The sequence below is a fragment of the Physeter macrocephalus genome, chromosome 8, assembly GCF_002837175.3.
Source record: "Physeter macrocephalus isolate SW-GA chromosome 8, ASM283717v5, whole genome shotgun sequence".
Lineage (NCBI taxonomy): Eukaryota > Metazoa > Chordata > Mammalia > Artiodactyla > Physeteridae > Physeter > Physeter macrocephalus.
In genome coordinates, this window is record NC_041221.1 from 107901407 (window position 1) to 107923343 (window position 21937).

General features: G+C 40.8%; 1 protein-coding gene across 1 annotated transcript in view; it reads left to right on the plus strand.

Annotated features, from left to right (window-relative positions):
• Nucleotides 1-672: 672 nt before the first annotated feature.
• Nucleotides 673-21937, plus strand: part of MAN2A1 (mannosidase alpha class 2A member 1) — a 161164-nt gene continuing 139899 nt past the window's right edge. The window contains exon 1 of the mRNA XM_007110943.4: nt 673-1232. Coding sequence (XP_007111005.1) covers nt 1098-1232 — 135 coding nt within the window. The 5' untranslated portion in view covers nt 673-1097. The remainder of the gene's footprint in view (nt 1233-21937) is intronic.

Below are 21937 nucleotides of genomic sequence, written 5' to 3' on the forward strand. Positions count from 1 at the left end.
GTGATTGGACGCCGGGGAGCCCGCCCCCTCATCCCGGAGCGTCGGGAGGAGGCGGGGCCCGCCGCCTGCTCAGCTCCGGGGCTGCCGGCGCCTATTGACCCAGCGGCCACTGCACCGCCGCTGTCTCCTCCTGTTCGTGGCGGGCGGTGCAGGAGTGCCGAGTGGCGCTGGAGAACCGGCGTTTCCTTTCGCGGCTACCGCCGCCATCTCCGCGTTTGCGGGGCGGGCGGGAGGGAGGGAGGGGACTCGCGGCTGCAGCTGGAGCGGGCTTCTCTCCGGGGAAGGTTATCTCCTTGCTCTCCTTTTCCTCCTCCGCGTGCCGCCGCCGCCCGCCCCCTGCGCCCTCCCAGCGCAGCCCGGGTCCGAGAGCTGAGCGAAAAGGGCGGTGGGGGGTGGGGGGCGGGAGGCGCCGGCGGGCGGACGCGCGCTCGGAGGAAACTCCTGCCGGACCCGTGCGTCCCCGCGCCCGGGGTGCACCCCGGCCCGGCCTTAGCGGCGGCGGCGGCAGCAGCAGGAAGGGGCTCAGTCGGGGGAGGCGGGGGCGGTGCCACGGGGGCGGGCCCGGCTGTCCCGGCGCTAAGTTGTGGGGCCCGGCTCCTCCCAACCTGATTTCTTTCCCCACGGCTCCTCGGACCCAGTTCCGCGCCGCCGACCCTAGAGCCGCCGAGCCACACTTCCTGGGTGAAGAGGACACGCCTGCCCTGGTCGAGAAAACTTTTCCTGCCGACTTGGTCGGGGCGACGGTGGCAGGAAGTCCGGACAGCGACCTTTCCTCCGCCTGCCCCGCGCGCCCTGCCGGGTGCCGGCGCTGAACTCGAGATCTAGTTTGAGCGGGCCCCTTCCGGGCTGCAGGCGAGTCCCGCCTCAGGAGGGACGCCCGGCCCCAGGGAGGGCGGTGGGCCAGGGCGAAGGCCAAGGGCGCGTGGTGGTGCCGGAGATAAGGTGCGGAGCGCCGCCCGGACCCGCATCCGCAGCGGAGAGCGCGGAGAGCACAAGCCCGGGAGCAGGGAGCCTCCGGCGGCCGCTTCCAGGAGTCCACAGTCCGCCTTCTCCTCCGGGTGAGGACAGTGCCCTGGCCCCGAGTCTGTCGAGGAAAAATGAAGTTAAGCCGCCAGTTCACCGTGTTTGGCAGCGCTATCTTTTGTGTGGTGATCTTTTCGCTCTACCTGATGCTGGACCGGGGTCACTTAGACTACCCCAAGAGTCCGCGCCGCGAGGGCTCCTTTCCCCAGGTAAGGACCGAGGAAGTGGGGACACGGGGCTCCGAGAGGGTAGAGGTGGGGGCCCGTAGTTACCCGCTGCTCCGCGACCTCTCCCTCCCGCCGAGGCTCCGCGCTCCGACAGGGCGAAGCCAAACTGGAGGAGGCTTGGATCCTCCTCCAGCCTGGGCTCCGCAGCCACCTCATCCCGGGCGCGCGGAGTTAACAAAGTACCCGGCGGCGTGCGGTGGCCAGATCGCGCCCAGGGGAAGTGGCCGTGTTCCCGCACTCGCACCCGGGCCTGTTGGGGTGGTCACCTGCTGGCCAGTGAACCGGCGCGGCGTGAGGCCCTCCCTCGCCGGCGCAGCGCCCCCTGACAGCTGTTGGTGAGCCCCTAGGCCCACACAGGGTTAAGCTGCACAGACCCCCTGTGCGCACCCAGTCGCGGGAATGGATCAAACAAACCCCATCTGGGTGTTACATTTATTTATTTATTTTAACTGCACTGTCGCTTGAGGAAAAAAAGTTTATTCCGTGTTGCAGACCTCTAAGGTATGAATCTGTGGGGTTGATTTTAGTGTCGTCATTCTTCAGCTATTACATGGGGTTTGTTTGGAGCAGATGAGGGAACCTAGTGGGGAAGCGCTTGTTATACTCCAGCCTGTAGCTATGGGGCGCTCAGTCCCGAGCCAGCGGTCAAATTGTCAAACGAGTTGGGAAAACGACCCGTCTTAAGTCTTTTATCTCAGGTTACTAAAAATAAGCAAACGGAGACAATCGGTTCTATTTGGGAGGATATACCGCGTCTGCGATTTGTTTCAAGTTATTTGCCAATAACCTGTACGATCCAGAAATTTTAGTAAAACTGGGTATTGGGTAGTATCCCCTGTAATGAATGAACCGAAGAACTCAAAACCCTGACAAGCTGATTTATCAACTACTTCACTCAAGGGTAGAGAAACGTAGGACGTGAACAAGTTGGTGTTTGTTTGTTTGTTTTTCTTTTGTGTGACAGTGTAAATGACCAAAGAATATTCTTGCCTTTTGTTCTTGTGAAACGCTAGGACAAAAGGCTTGAGTTTAATGAAATTAGACTACTAATTTTACCTGAATTATTATGAAAGTGAAAAAAAGACCCCTTTGTGGATGGTGTCATCAATACAGAGCATTCAAAATGCTTTGCAGACGAGAGGTATTAAAAGTCTGGTTGTAAACAGATGTACCAAAAAATTTAAAAGCTTTTGCTTTTAGGTAGTATTACAGAGAAAATATAGTGAGATAAGCACTATGGGATAGTTTAGAGATTGTCCAGTGCTTGCTGATGAGATTGGATAAAACAGTTGAAAAAAGGGGCGGGAGAGAGGAAGGGTAAACCCTCTGAAGCCAGAGCAAAAGGAGGAGTTCTAAGCCTTTTAAAAATATGTTGTACAATTTTGGGGCTTAACTTACTGTGATTTTCCCCCCAGTAATCCTATTTTTTCGAATTTTCTCCATTACAGGAAAAAACATAAAAACTGATAGATTTTACTTAAAATGTTATCTTGAGTAATGTCCTTTGGTTTTGGCTTGATGAACACTTCGCAATGATTTATGCACACATCTGGGGCTGGGGTTCTCTGGCAACCTTGACATTTTACTGTTTCTAAAGAAGTGAGTGAGTCATTTGGTTACTGGGACGTCTTAGGCGAAGTTAATTCCAATATTTTAATATCCAGCCCTAGTCCTTGTCAAGGGGCTGAAGTTCTGCTTACAACATAAAGCACTTAATGGAAAGTGATAGTGGCTGCTGGAAGAGAAGGCCCTGTGTGTATTCTGTTTTGTGTGCAAGGGGAGAGGGTTTGGAAGGTGGAACTTTTTATACTTAAGTTTGCCTTTCTCAGATTTTCAGTACTGGCTTTTCCATGCAGAAGGCACCTTTGCTGATTTAGTTTGGGAGAGCCACTGAATCTCCATGCAGGTGGGCTGGATAAATGCTGTATGAGCCTAACTCTTGTATGTCAGATATCAGCCTGTGTGTCTTAGTCTTACATGGTAAACTGCATTCACACAATCACCACCCAGTAGGTGAGGAAACTTAGGTACAGAGAGAGTAACTTGCCCAAAGTCACACAGCTAAAAGCTGAGATTTCAACAGGCAGCCTTTGGAGTCTAAGCTCTCAGCCACTATGCTGTACTGCCCCCTTTAGTAATCCTTTGCCTACTGTTTAGTCCCCCAACGTGCTTGTGGAAAATAGAGCATTATGCTCTGCAGCTCCTTAGCTTATGACTTTTTTTTTTTAAAGGAGTTTTTATTATGAAGCCCTCATGAATGTGCTTCTTTTTTTTTTTGATGCCTTTAAAAAAAAATTAAGTGTTTTATTTTGAGATAATTGTAGATTCACATGCACGTATAAGTAATAATACAGAGATCACATGTATCCTTTACCACTTTCCCCCAGTGGTACCATCTTGCAAAACTGTAATACAGTATCACACCCTGGATATTTATATCTTGATACAGTCAATATACAGAATATTTCCATCACCACAAGGACCCCTTACATTGCCCTTTTATAGCCACAACCATTTTCCTCCTGTCCCTGTTCCCTTCTAGCCCCTGGCAATTACTCACCTGTTCTCAATTTCTATAATTTTGTCATTTCAAGAATGACAAGTGAAATCATGTAGTGTGCAACCTTTGGGGATTGACTTTTTTCACTCAGTCTAAATCTCTGGAGAGGCATCCAGGTTGTTACATGTTTGTTCCTTATTATTTTTTGCTGATGTTATCTTTTCATTTTTCTTTTGTTCCTTATTATTGCTGAGTAGTATTCCGTAGATAGAGCACAGTTTGTTTAACCATTCACCCATTGAAGGACATCTGGGTAGTTTCCAGCTTGGGACAGTTTATTTCAAATAAAACTGCTATGAACATTATAAACATTCACATAAGCCTTCATTTCTCTGAAAAATGCCCAGGAGTACGATTGCTGGGTCATAGGGTACAGGCATACCTCAGAGATATTGCAGGTTCAGTTCCAGACCACCGAATGTGCTCCTTTTTATGAAACGTTTAATGCTTGAGATTTATATCTCTCCCAGAATGTCTTCTAGCTCACTTGAGAGCTAAACATTATAATGAAAACCATTATGCAGCATAGCATCCTAGCATTTGAGTTGATTTTTATTTTTTCACTACTCCTAACTCCTATGTAAATCTTAATCTGATGAGAACACCAAGCATAGCAAAGCTAGGTCGCACTAAATTATATTTCTTTGATGAGTTTGGGTATTGAATTCCTTAGTTTTAATAGAGCCAAGCTAGTCAGTCACTATAAATCATTTTTGGTGTCTAGTAGAATGAATTCTCTAGAAAGGGATTGATTTCCTCTGAATTGTCCATTTTAGTTTCTTCCAGTTAACATGGAACCTTACATGGTCCATCATGTAAACAAGATACGCTTTAAAACCATCTTCAGTTGAGAGCAGTCTATTTGCTGTTATTCTGGCTTTCTTTCTTTTTGCCTCCTCCTCCAAGTCTGTGTTTTCCACCACTTGGCCAGACTCTGGGGTGGACGTGGGTCCAACTCTGGGTGCTCCAGGTTCTCCCACGCTGGAGCAGCTGCCTGCCTCTGAGATAGTCCTTGGAAGGCTTTCCCCGGTGCTTCTGGGAGGAATTCCTTTGACGCCTTGAGGCAACAGGTGGCTTTGTCTGTTTTAGCTTGTGTGTATTTTAGGGTTAATAAATCTCAGCTAGAAAAATTAATAAAAATTCCACTGTGAATGAGCGGCTGGCCAGGGCCTAATGCCCTGAAGATGCTTTGAGGTAATGTAAGAATTCGAGCAAATGGAAAGGAGAAACATTGTTAAGGTCTTCCTGAAATTCTTCATCACTTCCTACAAGCGATTTCACAAGTTGCTTACTATCTACATTGTGTATAAGAGGATGGCTTATTAATGTCTTATGTTTGGATCTGGAGAGTTAATGACTCAGGTTTTGTGTAACAAATGATCGATCTTTAAATAACTAGTATAGCATATGAGCATAGCAATTCATATTAACCCTTGAAAAGTTCAGAGATCGGGACTGATGGAGAATGTGAAAGTGAAGTTCAGATTTTATCTTGGTGCCCAGAAAACATTTATCAAGTGAGAAAGTGTGAATGTCTTTTAAGTATTTGATTGAAAGACATTGGTAGGTGGGGACTTTTATGTCTTTTTTTTTAACTTTTACTGTGAAAATATAATACACATATAAAAACATGCTTAAACACTTTACATCTCTAGTACTTTCTTGAGTTCAGCACAGTATATGTTTAATTAAAGTTGACCTCAGTCCCTCAGTTGTTTTTTCTTGCTTTTAGAAATCTGTGAATCTTAAGAATAATAAATAGAAAAATACGATTTTTCCTGCTTCTCCACACTCCAGTGCGCTCTATTTATAAGCAATAGCTCTTGTGGTTTGTGCAGGTGTGTAGAAGGGAGTTTGTTTCATTCCTTAGGGTACACTGTTTGAGAGCTGTGACTTTTGGGAAGTGATGGAACTTTGACCTTGACCGTGGTGACAGCTAGGGATTTAGGAGAAATGAGTGCAAGAACATGAAAGCCACTGAAAAGGGCTGGTTTCCTCCACCCTCTCCGGAGTAGAGTCCAGCAGTCCTTCAGGACTCCTCCTGCCAGCATGTTTCACTAAGACTCAAGAGTCTTCCTATACACGAACTAGGACGGACAGTCATGACTGCATCTGATCTGAAGGCTTAAGTTTATTATTTTTAAAATTGAATTGAATGTGTTATTCCCAGATCAGCACTGCTGTCAGGACCTAAACATACTTTTGCTTGGGAGATGTTGCAATCCTGTTTATCTGAAGGGGATTTTCTCTGTGACTCATTAATTAGCATTAAAGGATATCTGGGCTGTGGGCAAAACATTGACTAAAATTACCACTTTTATTTGTTGTTTTTTATTTTGAGTCAGCTATTGCTTTTGGTGATAGCTGTTAAAACTTTGGCCTTTTTTGACAGACTGGACTAAGTGTTGAGATTGTCCTAGAAAGAGTAGTTCAGTAGCTGCTTCTGATTCCCTGTTTTTACTCTTAGTTTTTTGAGTCCAGCAGTCTTAGTTTTCCCTTGTTGTTCCCTCACTTCCGTGGAGATCGTAAGAAAATGGGAGGATACTCAACAGCTGGGATATAATCTCTGGTTGCTGGATTATAAAGGCCTCATTGCGTTTTTGGCCCCTTCCGTTCTGGTGGTCATGTTCCTGGTAGCATCAGCTTTTATAGTACATGTGGAAGAGAGGAGGAGGAACTCTAAAGAGCAAATTTTGCTTCTTTTCACAGTTGTTATTAGTAAGTTGATCAGGAGAGGAAGTGTAGACCATTTTAGCTAAAATGGGTTTCTGTTTCAGTTACAGGTGTTACACCAAAGCTGCTAATTTTAAGGTTGAAACTGTGTTTAGGTTCAAATAAGTTTGAAGGTCGATTGTTCTGAAATGGAGTTGAGACCTAGTGCTTGAGTATTGCTAAATTTGCCTTGTGATAGGGAGGAAGTAAATGATTTAGGTACACTCAGTTTCTTGAGATTACAATGTAGCTTTTCTGTGAGACAGTGTATTTAAGGTAATGCTATTTGTATTGCAATACTTCTATGCAGACCAGTGCGTAGTAGGTATCTAGTAAATATTTCATGTTAAATTTGTAAATTTAACACATTATATGTAAAGAAAATATCAACCTTGAAGAATGCTAGTTTAAACATGTACATCTCTACCTTTGGCTGCCTCACAAACTCTTTGCTACTGACATTTGGGGCTGGATTCTTTGATGTGGGGGGCTGTCCTGTGCATCATAGGATGTTTAGCAGCATCCCCGGTCTCTACCCAGTATATGCCAGAAACACCTTTCCCCAACTTGTAGCAATCAAAAGTGTCTCCGCACATTGCTATATGTCCCCCGGGGGAAAAAAAGCAACCCTGTTGAAAACCACTTTGGCTGCAGTCTAGCCAAAGGCCTATTCTTTATACCCATAGCACTTTGTTAGCACTTTGCATTTTAGGAAGGAGTGATCAAAAGGCTTAATTCTTTTTTTTTTTTAATTGAAGCATAGTAGAGTTACAATGTTGTGTTAGTTTCTGGTGTACAGAGTGATTCATTTATGTGTGTGTGTGTGTGTGTGTGTGTATCTTCTTTTACATATGCTTTTCCATTATGGCTTATTATGGGATATTGAATATAGTTCCCTGTGCTATATAATAGGACCATGTTGTTTATGCACTCTATATATAATTGTTGGCATCTGCTAGTCCCAAACTCCCAGTCCAACCCTTCCCCCCTCCCCCTTGGCAACCACAAGTCTGTTCTCTATGTTTGTGAGTCCGTTTCTGTTTTGTAGATAAGTTCATTTGTGTCATATTTTAGATTCCACATATAAGGATATCATATGGTATTTGTTTTTCTCCTTGTGACTCACCTTATTTAGTAGGATAGTCTCTAGTTCTATCCATGTAGCTGCAAATGGCATTATTTCATTCTTTTTTTATTTCTGGGTAATAGTCTATTGTGTGTGTGTGTGTGTGTGTGTGTGTTTGTGTGTATGCCATATCCTCTTTATCCATTCATCTTTAGATGGACATTTAGTTTGTTTCCCTGTCTTGGCTATTGTAAATAGTGTTGCTGTGAGCATAGGGGTGCATGTATCTTTTTGAATTATATTATAGTTTTGTCTGGATAAATGCCCAGGAGTGGGATTGCAGGATCATATGGCAACTCTATTTTTAGTTTTTTGAGGAACGTCCATACTGTTCTCCATAGTGGCTGCACCAATTTGCATTCTCACTAACGGCGTAGGAGGAGGGTTCCCTTTTCTCCACACCCTCTCCAGCATTTGTTATTTGTATACTTTTTAATGATGGCCATTTTGACTGGTGTGAGGTGGTATCTCATTGTAGTTTTGATTTGCATTTCTCTAATAATTAGAGATGTTGAGCATCTTTTCATGTTCCTATTGACCATCTGTATGTCTTCTTTGGAGAAATGTCTGTTTATGTCTTCTGCCCATTTTTTGACTGGGTTGTTTGTTTTTTGAGTTGTTTGAGCTGTTTTTATATTTTGGAAATTAAGCCCTTGTCAGTCACATTGTTTGCAAATAATTTCTCTCAGTCCATAGGTTGTCTTTTTGTTTTGTTTATGGTTTCCTTTGCTGTGCAAAAATTTATAAATTTGATTAGGTCCCATTTGTTTATTTTTGCTTTTATTTCTATTGCTTTGGGAGACTGATCTAAGAAAACACTGGTACGATTTATGTCAGAGAATGTTTTGCCTATGTTCTCTTCGAGGAGTTTTATGGTGTCATGTCTTGTATTTAAGTCAAAAGGCTTAATTCTAATACTCGAGGATAACTAGCATTTTTTTGATTACTGAAATGTATCCTTTCACTAGATGCCCAAAATTCACTTATATTTTTAGGATTCTACATTACAGTATGTTATAGAAAATACAGGGGTAGATTATGTTCATATGGAAGTTAAAAATGGAAGATTATTATAATGAAACTTAATTTTTAAAAAATTGGATATGCTTATTATTCTGAGAAAAGCATTTGGTCAAGTGATAGTAAATAGACCATGTTTTACTTTCCGCAAGCTTAGTTAGAGTTTAGCAGTAGTCTAGATTTATTCCCCTTGCCTTTTAGCACAGGAAAATAAAATATATTGATTAGTAATAAGGTAGTTTGGAAGGCATATGCAAAAATAATTTGACTTGTCTAAAGCTTTCTCAGGCAAGATATTTACTTTCTTCAGTGTATTACTTGTTTTATTTCTGCTAATTCTCATGATTCTGGTTACTGCATTTTGTATTCCTTTTTGAGATTAAGAAAAAGCAGGGAAAGAAACTGGAAAGTAAAGTGGATGGAGACTTCCTTCCTGTTCATTTCATTTTGTTCTAAACAGCCTTTTTAAAGAAAGGAGGTGGAGGTAGGGGTAGGAAAAGAATGAAATTCTGGGCAAATATTCTCCTTCCCTTTTGTCCGAAGGCCTCTGGTCTTGAACTTTGCTGAAGTCAGCTAACTGTGGGCCCAATCTGGCCTGACATCTGTTTGTGTAGGGCCACAAGCTAAGAATCATTCTTACATTTTAAAATGGTTAAATATGTAATGACATGGTGACACTCATTCCTCTGTCAATCGAACCATCTCTGGCTGCTTTTGTGTTACAAGGGCAGAGTTGAGAGGTTGCGACAGAAAGCGTAGCCCACAAAGCCTAAAATATTTACTGTTTGACCCTTTGCAGAAAAAGTTTGCCAACCCTTGGTTTAAACCATATTTCTCTGTTATTAACATTGGAGGCAAGTAGTGTGGTTAGATCTGTTGAAGCAGAGGTGGGTTAATTAAAAACAAACAAAATTCTCGTAAACTGGTTATTAGGTAAGCATACTCCAACTTAGTTTGTGTTTTGAGAGTGTGGTTTAAAACTTGTGTTGTCTATGTGTTTCATAGATTTCCAAGGGTCCTTGGGGAACTTCTGTGCTAGAGCATGGTCATGCTTGACATGTTTAATTTGTTTCCCTTCTATCACCTGAAGATTTCTCACTCTGGGACGGATCTGGGACAGAGGGTTCTAGGGCATGAACTAAGCAAAATTGATCCATAGTCTTGAGATTGCAGACCATGACTTTATTGTGTCTTGGATTTGCTGTAATTCACAGATGGGCTGAATTCTGAGACTAATCTGACTGCTTGGGTTGGTTAGTACTGTGGAAGGAGAGCCCAGGTCCTTCTGCAAAAGGTATCTTCTGCAAAAACCATAGATCTAGGCCGGAACTTGGCAGTCATCTCTGGGACCCCGACAACTGCTCAGCTTGAAGGCAAAGAACTGACTACCAGGGTGTCTGCAGGGGCACTGTGCTACTCTGGTTATCCAAGAGTAATTAATTCCTGCTACTTTTGATCCTTCTTCATGCTTCTTAATGATTATGTGTGACTTTCATCATTCCTGTGGCACAGGCCACCATCCCATTTGTGTCCTCAAAGACTTTACTGTCACCATTAAAATGTAGTACACTTCCTCTGAACAAAATGAGTGTAATGCGTCTCATTGAGTGCAACTTTTAAGTGTTGTTTTTTTTTTCATTTTTAAATATACGCATGTGTGCATTTTTCACATGTAAATGGATTTCCTCACTGGCTTCCTTTGCAGGTAGTTTCCTTCAGAAGTCCAGCGAAATCAAATGCTTTTTACAAAGGCAGAGCAGGTCCCAAATGGGACCTGATCCTACCAGTGAGTATTATTGTCCTGAATCAGGAGTCTGGAGAGCCGGGAAACTTGCCAATGTTTTTTTTCTTCTAAATACATGTTTCTTCCAGGTCTGATGGTGTTTAGTTTTGTAATGGGAAGCTCTTCCTCTTCAGGATGAAGCTGTACGTTGGGCCTGAAGGTGTACTTTGCAGCTTTACCCTCTTTTCCCTACTGCAGGTGTGGAGGAATCTGGAATTTATTGGTCCTGGCCTTTGTGGCAACATTTTTACCTGTGAAGCATTAGAGGATGGAAGCCTGACAGTCTGAATCATTCTCAGAATTATTTTCTGCATAAAAGAAGTCCTGAATTTGTGTTTTTAGAATCAGTGAGGTAGTCATTCTCTTAGCAGTCATCAGTACCCCAGAAAAGTCATAATAGGAAAGAGTCATAGAATTTTTGGAGAGCCCTTCCAAGGTTAGGTAATTTAGTCTTTGATTTTTCAGATAAGGACACAGACGTGTAAACTGGACCTCAGCAGTTTTGTTTTTGTTTTTTGGCTTAGGTCCCATAACTAGTGATAGCATACCTGGGACATACTTGCTATCCTGTAATTCAATGATCTTTCTGTTGTACTACAGCCAGCATATATTTGATGACTCACTATGCATTAGGTATATGGAAATTGTGATAGACATGCCAGATATATTATTTGCTTTTTGATAGAGCTTCTTAGTTACTTGAGGAGACACAACTGCCATTTCTGAAACAATTAGAGACAGTTGAGTGTTATTTAATTATTCTTTAGAAGAGTTAATTTTAAAAAGTTAGAACAGTGCCTGGCATGTAGCAAATGCTCAATAAATGCTAACTATTACCAATGAATGGAGGTTTATATAGTATCTATTATGTACAAGGCACTGTTGTAGGTTCTGGGTTTAAAGGAACTAAGAATAAAACAAGAGCCCATGATCTTAATTTATATTCTTAATATAAGGGCAAAGGCCTTAAAGAGAATTCGGAACTAAGTTCGTGTAATGGCCTAGCTCCAACTGACCAAAGGACATGGGACAGAAGCTAGGCTTTTCTGATTGGGTAGGACTTTGAAAGGAGAAAGGACATTCCTAGTGTGAAGTACAATGTTTCTGAAGGCTCGGAGCCTGGCACCATGAGAAGAGGTAAGGAGGTTGGTTTGATTTATAATATTTGGAACTTGTAAAGATTAATTGGGAAAACACAGCAGGTAGTTTGGGATCAGATTGTAAATTTTCCTGAGAGCCAGTGCGAGGAGTTATGAGTTGGATGGTGGTGAACCATTCGAAGTTATTGAGTTTCTCAGGAAGCTGCTTGAGAAAACCAATGTTGGAGAATTAATTTCATAGAAAATTTTAGACCTGGAAGGGAGCTAAGAGAATATTAAATCTAAATTATTCCGGTAGCAGGTGTGTAGGAAGACTCAGAAGCAGGAAGGCAGCTGAGAATCTGTTTGAGGTAATACAGACATAAGGCAGTAAATCCCTGTACCAGTATTGAATTGGCTGGAATCAAGAGGAAGAGGGAAAATGTGGAGACATTTTGTAACAAGAAGCATCGGCTTTCTAACAGATTTGATAAAGGGTAATGATGGGTGGCTTGAGCAAAAAAGGTTCTCCCACCTTTTTTCCTTTGGGGCATTTGGAGACTGCTTGTACTGCTTGCAGAAGGGGATAGGTGGAAGGATAAGCTAGTTTGGGAAGCCAAGTTCAGTTTCGTTTATGATGAGGTGGATGTGAGTGGAAATAGCCAAGTGGGCTCGAGTGCCAGAGTGAGAGATCTGGGAAGGGAGATGCTGATCTGGTATCATCAGCACAGTCGAGAATGAATGAGCTCACTTGGGACTTTATGAGAAGAGAGCAGAAAGCCAAGTAACATTTCTTACTGCCAAAAGCTATGCTTCTTAGATTAAGATTACTGTGTAGCAGATGTTAATAAAATGCAGCAGCTTGTATTCAAATTGTCAGAGACCAGCTCATTGGTCAGCATACCTCAGAAAAGATAAGGCTATCATAAGGAAGGATTACAAAGAAGCATTTCAGTAGGAAATGAAAAAAGGCCCATCTCACCTTTGGCCCAAATTATGGGACTAAATTATTTTTTCTAGGTTATAAGAACAAAAAATAGATTACTCTGTGTGTGTGTGCATGTGGGGTGTGTGTATGTTGGGGGATGGGGGAGGGAGAGGGAGGAAGAGAGAGATTTATTAAAGACCAAAAGGCAGTACTCTAAGCAGGGGCCTCATAGCTCAAGGTTGTTCTAAAGATCAAACAGATTTCTGAGGATACCCCCAAACGGCCTGTTGTTTATAGCAAAGAAGAGCCTGTCCCATTTGAATGGTGGCTAGCCCCATGTCCCTCACCCCAGACCTGAAGAAGAACTGTGTTTGTCCCCAGACCAATTAGTGAAAATTTGTAGGGCCAAGTGACAACACTCAAGATGCAAGATATTGGGCTGGCCAAAAAGTTCATTTGGGTTTTTCCATAAGATGTTACAGAAAAACTCAGACGAACTTTTTGGCCAACCCCGATACTTCTTGTGACTTTCAGGGGAGATCTAACCAATAACTGTTTAAAAGAAAAAAAATTTGAAGAACCCAAGAAATTAATATCTTTAACTCATCTCTGATAGCTGATAGTATGATATTTAGAAGTTTGCTATTTTACATTCTTTTATGTTACATTGTGCCTTACTATTGCTTTTCTTGTGGCTGTGGTATTTATCATGCTCCTCCTTGCCCTTGTAGATCAATTGGTTCAGACCGATTTTTTAAAAAATTTATTTTATTGAAGTATAGTTGATTTACAGTGTTGTGTTAATTTCTGCTGTACAGCAAAGTATTTCAGTTATACATATATATATATATATATATACACATTCTTTTTCATATTCTTCTCCATTATGGCTTATCACAGGATGTTGAATATAGTTCCCTGTGCTATACAGTAGGACCTTGTTGTTTATCCATTCTGTATATAATAGTTTGCATCTGCTAATCCCAAACTCCCAACCCATTCCCCCCTCCTCCACTTCGGCAACCACAAGTCTGTTCTCTATCAGACAGATTTTTACAAAGTCACTAGGAAAGGATTTGTAAAACTTTAGTATATTTGATGCTTGTAAAGAAAAGTAAGGAAATTCAGAATTTATAATAATTCAGGTGGGGCTTGCCTAAACACATGTCTCTTGTCTGTAAGGAATAGAGGGGCTTATTCAGGAAATGAATAGTATAAACAAGACTGAAGGTAGGCTGATTATCTACTTAATACAATCCTGCCTTCAGAGATTCCCCAGAACTATTTCTGTATGAAAAACCATCTTAGACATGCCAATTGCATTTATTTTAATAGGCTAACACTGTTTAGGTTGATTTGTTTTTTCCATTTTTGACAGTTACTTTCTTTTTACATTAAAATTGTGTTCCTCAAAATTACTTGTGTAAAATTGTAATATGTTGATAGAACTTTTATTAGCAGATCCTAAAGTATAATATATGCCATTCCTTCATGGAGAATGAGTTAGGTAGTATAAATGGATTGTGCATAATAACCCTTGTGTACAAAGACAGGCATATGTCAAAAAATATAAGATAGATTAACAACAGACCAGAAGTCTTTGATCAGATGAATGCATGACAGTATGATCCTGGTTCCTTGGGAATTGTTGCAGTCTGAAAGTGTATCCCATGAACTTTATGCATGTTCTTGGGTGGGTACATTGTTGACATATTATCTCAGAGTACTATGTGTAAGAATAGAAATTTCATTAAAATATAAAATATGTTTTAGGAGAAAAATTAGTATGATTTTTTAAAAAGTTGCAAAACTAAAGTAATGTCCCATGGAAGAGTTTGCAGAGTGCTGAATTAAAGAATTCTATTAGTCAACACCTAATTTGCTTAGTGCCACTTAATTGCAGTTATTAACTGTATTTGAAAGTAATAAAACTGCACTGTATGAAAGTATTTTATAACGTAAACATTTTGTGCTGCCTGCAAGGCCTTGTTCTCATAATCATTTTTAAAAAGATACCTGTTTTGCAGAATTTCACTTTATACAGTGGCTCGGTGCCTAAAATGTGGCCTCAACAGGAGGTGGTTCCTGTGCAACTGCATTGGGCTGCTGTGGATGGGGATGATAGGGTTCCAATTTCCGTAAACATCTGGAAACCCATAGGGTGGAAGGAGAGCTGTGTCCTGGAGCCCACAGAAAGCTGCCAGCAACTGGAATCCTGACCGTACTTTGGAGGTGGTGAGAGGATGGGATTACAAAGATGGGGAGAACGACTGTGGCCTGTTTTCTTTCTGGGTCAGGGCTGGGATCCTCTGTAGTGATTCCAGCAGCTGCAGAGTGGTTACCCACATGCAGCCAGGAGGAGTCTTTTGGGTTCCCTGAAGGAAGCAAAGGATGGTGAACTTGGAGTCCCAGCTCTTCCCTTCACAGTCACTTGGCACTCTATTCATATACCTACATCCAAGTAGCCTTTGTTACTGTCACACCTAGGCAGGTGTGAGATTTATGAATGATTTCCAGGGCAAAGAGTGCCTTGGCTGTTGTGTTTTGGTAGGGTATTATGTAATTATTCTTTGTGCTCCCACGGTGAGGGCATTTATTTCTTTGAATGCACAAATAGGAGCACAAAGACAATACCTTGGAAAAGATTCAGGCATGATCAGCTCCAGGTCTGGGCAAATCACTGAAAGGTCATTTGTAACTGTGGTTTGTGGCTTGTTGATAGAGTAGTAGAGTTACATACATAACTGTGGCCACAGCCTTAGTTCACACTCTTTCTGGCCTCAGCACTGCACATCTTAAGGGGTGGAGTGGTCACTTGGGTGACTTGTCATTTTATCAAACCAAAATGCTTTCCTGTCACGTGCCTGAGATCTGACTGAATAGCAGGATTTTTCTGTATAGTTGCATAGCAGCTGACTGACGTGGAACTAAGACAATAACGGTGACACCCCTGCTGGAAATACAGACTCTCTTTTACCAGATCACTGTTCCTATATTTAGCTTTAATGCAGTGGTTCTTAACTGGATATGTGTGAGAATTGCCTGGTAAGCCTTTTACAATGATAAAAGGCGGATCTGTGCACTCTCTCTCTGGGTAATCCCGTTCATTCCCACGGCCTTAAATTCATATTTATACTGACCACTCAAGTTTATATATTCTCCTGACTTTCAGACTTGCATGTCAGTGTGACACCACCGTTGAGCTATCTAAAAGTTCCAGAAGGGAACCTTTGCCCCTCACTCTGTACCTTCCCCAACATTCCTTGTTTTCTTAAAATGCCACTCACTATCCTCCCATTTCCCCAGCAAAAACCATCATCCTCCCAGTTGTCTCAGCAAAAATAAGGGGCCATTTTTCTTGCTTTCCTGCCCCCCAGACCCCCACCCCCACCCTGCCCAGTTCATCTGTCCTGTCAAATCCTTTCACATTCCTCCACCTCTGCTGCCTTGGCTCGGCCCTGGCTACCTCCATGTTTACCTGGCAAACTGCAGTAACCTCTTCCTCCACTGCTTCACTACAGCACCAGGATAGCTTTAAAACACTTTTTGTTCATTGATCCCAAAACTGTCCAGGATGAAGATATGGATGTTTCTTTCCCTGAAAAGTATTTTTAACCATAATGTCTTTTCCTGCCTCCTTTATTCAAAGATAGTATATAGTCTTGTTAGATCAAAACATGCCCCTGGGAAACAGCTTATAAAGTCACATGGTCTCACCTTCCTTGCTCCATTGTATGGGCTCTCAACTCCTTAGGCTCCCAGCTCTCCACCTCTTCTGATGGGCATTTGGGCAGACTTCCACTAACAGGGACTTCAAGTGTAAGGATACTTGCTGAGCTTTATATAGGACAGCTCTCTGCCAGGTGTATTACTTTCCTAATAAATCACAGCAAACTTAGTGGCTTAAAACAAGAAAAATGTATTATCTTATAGTTCTGCAGGTCAGAAGTTTGAAAAGGGTCTCATTTGACTAAAATCAAGATGTTGGCAGGGCTGATTTCCTTATGAAGACTTTAAGGGAGAATCCATTTCCTCACCTTTTCCAGCCTCTAGAGGCTGCCTGCATTTGCTGCTCAAAGGTCCCCTTCTAGCTTGGCATCACTCTGACCTGCTCTTCTGTCTTCATATCTCCTCTGACTGTGACTCTTCCATCACCTTGTTTTCCATTATAAGGCCCCATGTGATTATGTTGGGACTACCTGAATATTCTAGGACAGTCTACCCATCTCAAAAATCTTAAATTAATCACATCAGCAAAGTTCCTTTTGCATGTAAAGTAACAGATTCACAGTTTTCAGGGATTAGGACACAGACATCATTGGGAGGCCATTATTCTGCCTGCCACACCAGGCACTATTTAAACTGATTTGTGTATGCAAACTAATTTAACACTCATAACCATCCTATGAGTTAGGTATTATTAGTGATCCCCATTTTACAGATGAGGAAACTGAGGCACAGAGAAATTATGTAACTTGCCCAAGGTTATACAGCCATTAATAGTGGAACCATAATTCAAATTTGGCTAGGCTTTATTTTTTATCTTATTGTATTTTCCAGCTTGATTGAGAAATAATTGACGTATAACATTATATAAGTTTAAGGTGTACAAATGATGCTTTGATACATGAATATATTATGAAATGATTACTCTAATAATATTAGTTGACAAATCCATCACCTCACATAATTACCATTTCTTTTTTGTGGTGGGAACACATATTTGTATACAGTATCGTTAACTGTAATCATCGTGCTATACATTGGATCCCCAGAATTTATTCATCTTATAACTGATAGTTTGTACCCTTTGATTAACATCTCCCCGTTTTCCCCTCCTCCCAGCCCTGAGTAACTATTAATACCATTCTAGTCTCTGTTTCTATGATGTTTTAGATTCCACATGTAAATGATACCATATAGTATATGTATTTTTTTTACTTATTTCACTTAGCATAATGTCCTTAAGGCCCATCTGTATTATCACAAATAGAGGATTTCCTTCTTTTTTTGTGGCTAAGGTGTGTGTGTGTGTACACATGTACCACATTTTCTTTATTCATCTGTTGATGGACACTTAGATTGTTTTGGTATCTTGGCTCTTGTGAGTAATGCTGCAGTGAACATTTCTTTGAGATCCTATTTTCATTTCCTTTTGATACATACCCAGAAGTGGCATTGCTGGATCATATAGTAGTTCTATTTTTAATTTTTTGAGGAACCTCCATACTGTTTTCCATAATGGCTGCACCAGTTTACATTCCCACTGACAGTGCACAAGGGTTCTATTTTCTCCATACCCTCACCAACACTTGTTACCTCTTGTCTTTTTGATGACAGCCATTTTATCCATTATGAGGTGATAGGTGATATCTCATTGTGTTATCAGCTTTGGAAAAATATCTATTCCTCTGCTCAATTTTTAATCAGTTTTTTTTAAACTGTTGAGTTGTATGCATTCTTTATATATTGGGTATTAACCCCTTATTAGATACATGTTTGCAAATATTTTCTCTTATTCCATAGGTTCCCTTTTTGTTGATTATTTCTTTTGCTGTGCAGAGATTTTTAGTTTGATGTAGTCCCACGTACTAATATTTGCTTTTGTTGCTTGTGCTTTTGGGGTCACATCCAAAAAATTGTTGCCCAGACCAGTGTCAAACATTTTCCTTATGTTTTCTTCTAGGGGTTTTACAGTTTCAGTTCTTATGTTTAAGTCTTGAATCCATTTCAGCAGTATAAGATTGGGGTCTAATTCCATTCTTCTGCTTGTGGTTTTCCAGTATTCTCGACATCATTTATGGAATAGAATATCCATTCCTCATTGAGTATTTTTGGCTCCCTTGTCAAATATTAGTTGACCATATATGTGAGGATTTCTTTCTGAGCTCCTGATTCTGTTCCATTGGCCTATGTGTCAGTTTTTATGCCAGTACCATACTGTTTTGATTACTATAGCTTTGTAGTACAGTTTAAAATCAGGAAGTGTGATGCCTTTACTCTTCTTTCTCAGTATTGCTTTGGCTTTTTGAGGTCTTTCATCATTTTATAAAAATTACAAGATTGTTTTTTCCATTTCTGAAAAAATGCCGTTGGAATTTTGATAGGGATTGCATTGAATTTTGATAGGGATGGCGTTGGGTAATATGAACATTTTAACAATATTTGTTCTTTTGACTCACGAACAAGGGATATCTTTCCATTTGTTTCTGCTCTAATATTTGTTAATTCCTTCCTCTGCTAACTTTGGGCTTAGTTCGTTCTTTTTCTAGTTCCTTGAGTTGTAAAGTTACGTTGTTTATTTGAGATCTTTTTTCTTAATTTAGGCATTTATCACTATAAAATTCCCTTTTAGAACTGCTTTTGCAGCATTTACTGGGTTTTGGTATGCTGTGTTTCCCTTCTCATTTGTGTAAAGGTATTTTTTGATTTCCCTTTTGGTTTCTTCTTTGACCCATTAGTTATTCAGGAGTGTTTTATGTAATTTCCATATGTTTGTGAATTTTCCAGCATTCCTCCTGTTAGTTCATTTCTAGTTAGATTCCATTCTGGTGGGAAAAGATACTTGATGTGCTTTCAGTCTTCTTAAATTTGCTAAACTTGCTTTGTGATCTATCGTATCGTCTGTTCTGGAGAATGTTCCATGTGTGCTTGAAAAGAATATGTATTCTGCTATCATTGGTTGAAATGTTCTATATATGTCCATTAGGTTCATTCGTTCCAAAGTGTGGCTCAAGTCCAATCTTTCCTTGTTGATTTTCTGTCTGGATGATCGGTCTATTGTCGAATATGGGGTACTGAAGTCCCCTACTATTATTATATTGCCTATTTTTCCTTCAGGTCTGTTAATAATTGCTTAATATATTTAGGTGCTCCAATGTTGGGCACATATATATTTAGGAGTGTTATGTCTTGTTGACTAATTGATTGCTTTATCAATATATAATGACCTTTTTGTTTCTTTTTACCATTTTTGTCTTAAAGTCTATTTTGTCTGATAAAATTATATTTACTTCTGTTCACTTTTGGTTTCCATTTGCACAGAATATCTTTTTTTTTTTTAATTGCTAGTTTATTTATTTGTTTTTTTGGCTGGATCACATGGCTTGCAGGATCTTAGTTCCCCAACCAGGGATCAGACCTGGGCCCCGGCAGCGAAAGCACTACATCCTAACCACTAGACCAGGGAACCAGGGAATTCCCCAGAATATCTTTTTCCACCCATTCACTTTGAATCTGTGTGTGTCCTTAAAGCTGAAGTGAGTGTTGTGTAGCCATTATATAGTTAGGTCTTGCTTTTTGTCCATCCAGCCACTCTGTCTTTTGATTGCAGAATTTAGTGCATTTACATTTAGAGTAATTACTGATTGGTAAGAACTTACTAATATCATCTTGTTGTCTGGCTGTTTTGTAGTTCCCTTGTTCTTTATTCCTGTCTTGCTGCCTTCCTTTGTGACTTGATTTTCTGTAGCAGTATGCTTTGATTCTCTTCTCTCTGTCTCTTGTGCATCTGCTGTAGCATTTTGCTTTGTGATTACCATGAGACTCACATAAAACATTTTATAGTTATAACAGTCTGTTTTACCATGATAACTTAACTTAGATCACAGACAAAAACTTTACCCTTTTACTCCCCCCTTTGAAGTCACGATTTACCTATTTTTGTATTGTGTATCCATTAACAAATTACTGTAGCTAGTTATTTTAATAATGCTTTTTCCTTAACTTTTTTTTTGAATTTTTGAATTTTATTTATTTTTTTATACAGCAGGTCCTTATTAGTCATCAATTTTATACACATCAGTGTATACATGTCAATCCCTGTCTCCCAATTCATCACACCACCACCCCCACCCGCCACTGCTTCCCCCCTTGGTGTCCATACGTTTGTTCTCTACATCTGTGTCTCAGTTTCTGCCCTGCAAACCGGTTCATCTGTACCATTTTTCTAGGTTCCACATATATGTGTTAATATGCGATATTTGTTTTTCTCTGACTTACTTCACTCTGAATGACAGTCTCTAGATTCATCCACATCTCTACAGATGAACCAATTTCATTCCTTTTTATGGCTGAGTAGTATTCCATTGTATATATTTATATATATGTATAACTTTTTTTTTTTTTTTTTTTTTGTGGTATGCGGGCCTCCCTCTGTTGTGGCCTCTCCCGTTGCGGAGCACAGGCTCCGGACACTCAGGCTCAGCGGCCATGGCTTATGGGCCCAGCCGCTCCGCAGCATGTGGGATCCTCCCAGACTGGGGCGCGAACCCGGTTCCCCTGCATCAGCAGGCAGACGCGCAACCACTGCGCCACCAGGGAAGCCCCTGTATAACTTTTTTATTAGAGTTAAATGGTTAGCACTCCACTGTACTATATTACAGTATTAGAGTATTCTGAATTTGACTATATACTTATCTTTACCAGTGTGTTTTGTATTTTCTATGTTTTCATGTTGCTAATTAGTGTGTTTTCATTTCAGCTGGAAGACTTTTTTTCAGCATTTCTTGTAAGGCAGGTGTTGTGATAAGTTCCCTTAGCTTTTGTTTGTCTGGGAGAATCTTTATCCCTTCTTCATTTCTGAAGGACAGCTTTGCCAGGTAAAGTATCCTTGGTTGGCAGTTTTCTTCTTTCAGCACTTTGAATATATCATCCTGCTCTCTCCTACCCCGTAAGATTTCTGCTTAGAAATCCACCAGTAGCCTATTGGGGGGTTCCCTTGAGCTTTACAAGCTTTTTTTCTCTTCCAGCTTTTAAGATTTTTCTTTGTCTTTGATTTCTGTCAATTTTATTAAACTGTGTCTTGGAGAGGATCACTTTAAATTGATTTGGTTTGGTGACCTATTAGCTTCATGAACCTGATATCCAAATCTCTCCTCAGTTTGGGAAAGTTCTCAGCCATTATTTCATTAAATAAGCTTTCTGCACTCTTCTCCTTCCCAAACTCCAATAATTTGCAAACTGGTTCTTTTGTTGGTATCCCACAGAACATGTAGGCTTTTAAAATTCTTTTTCATTCCTTTTTCTTTTTTCTCCTGATTGAATGATTTCAGTTGATCTATCTTTGAGCTCACTTATTCTTTCCTCTGCTTGGTCAAGTCTGATGTTAGAGCTCTCTACTGATCATTGTATTCTTCAGCTTGAAAATTTCTTGTTTGGTTCTTATATATGTTTTCCATCTCTTCATTGAACTTCTCATTTTGTTCTTATATTGTTTTTATGATGTTGTTATGTTGCTTATCTGTGTTCTCTTGTAACTCTCTGAGCGTCTTTTGAACGATTGTGAATTATTTGTTGGGCAATTCCAACAAACGTATCTTCATTTGTTTGAGACCAATTACTAGAGGTTTACTGTATTCCTTTGGTGGAGTCATGCTTCCCTGATTCTTTGTGATCCCTGTAGCCTAGTAAAGGTGTCTGCATTTGAAGAAGCAGTGACCTCCTCCAAACTATGGACTGACTGGTAAGAGAAGCCTTTC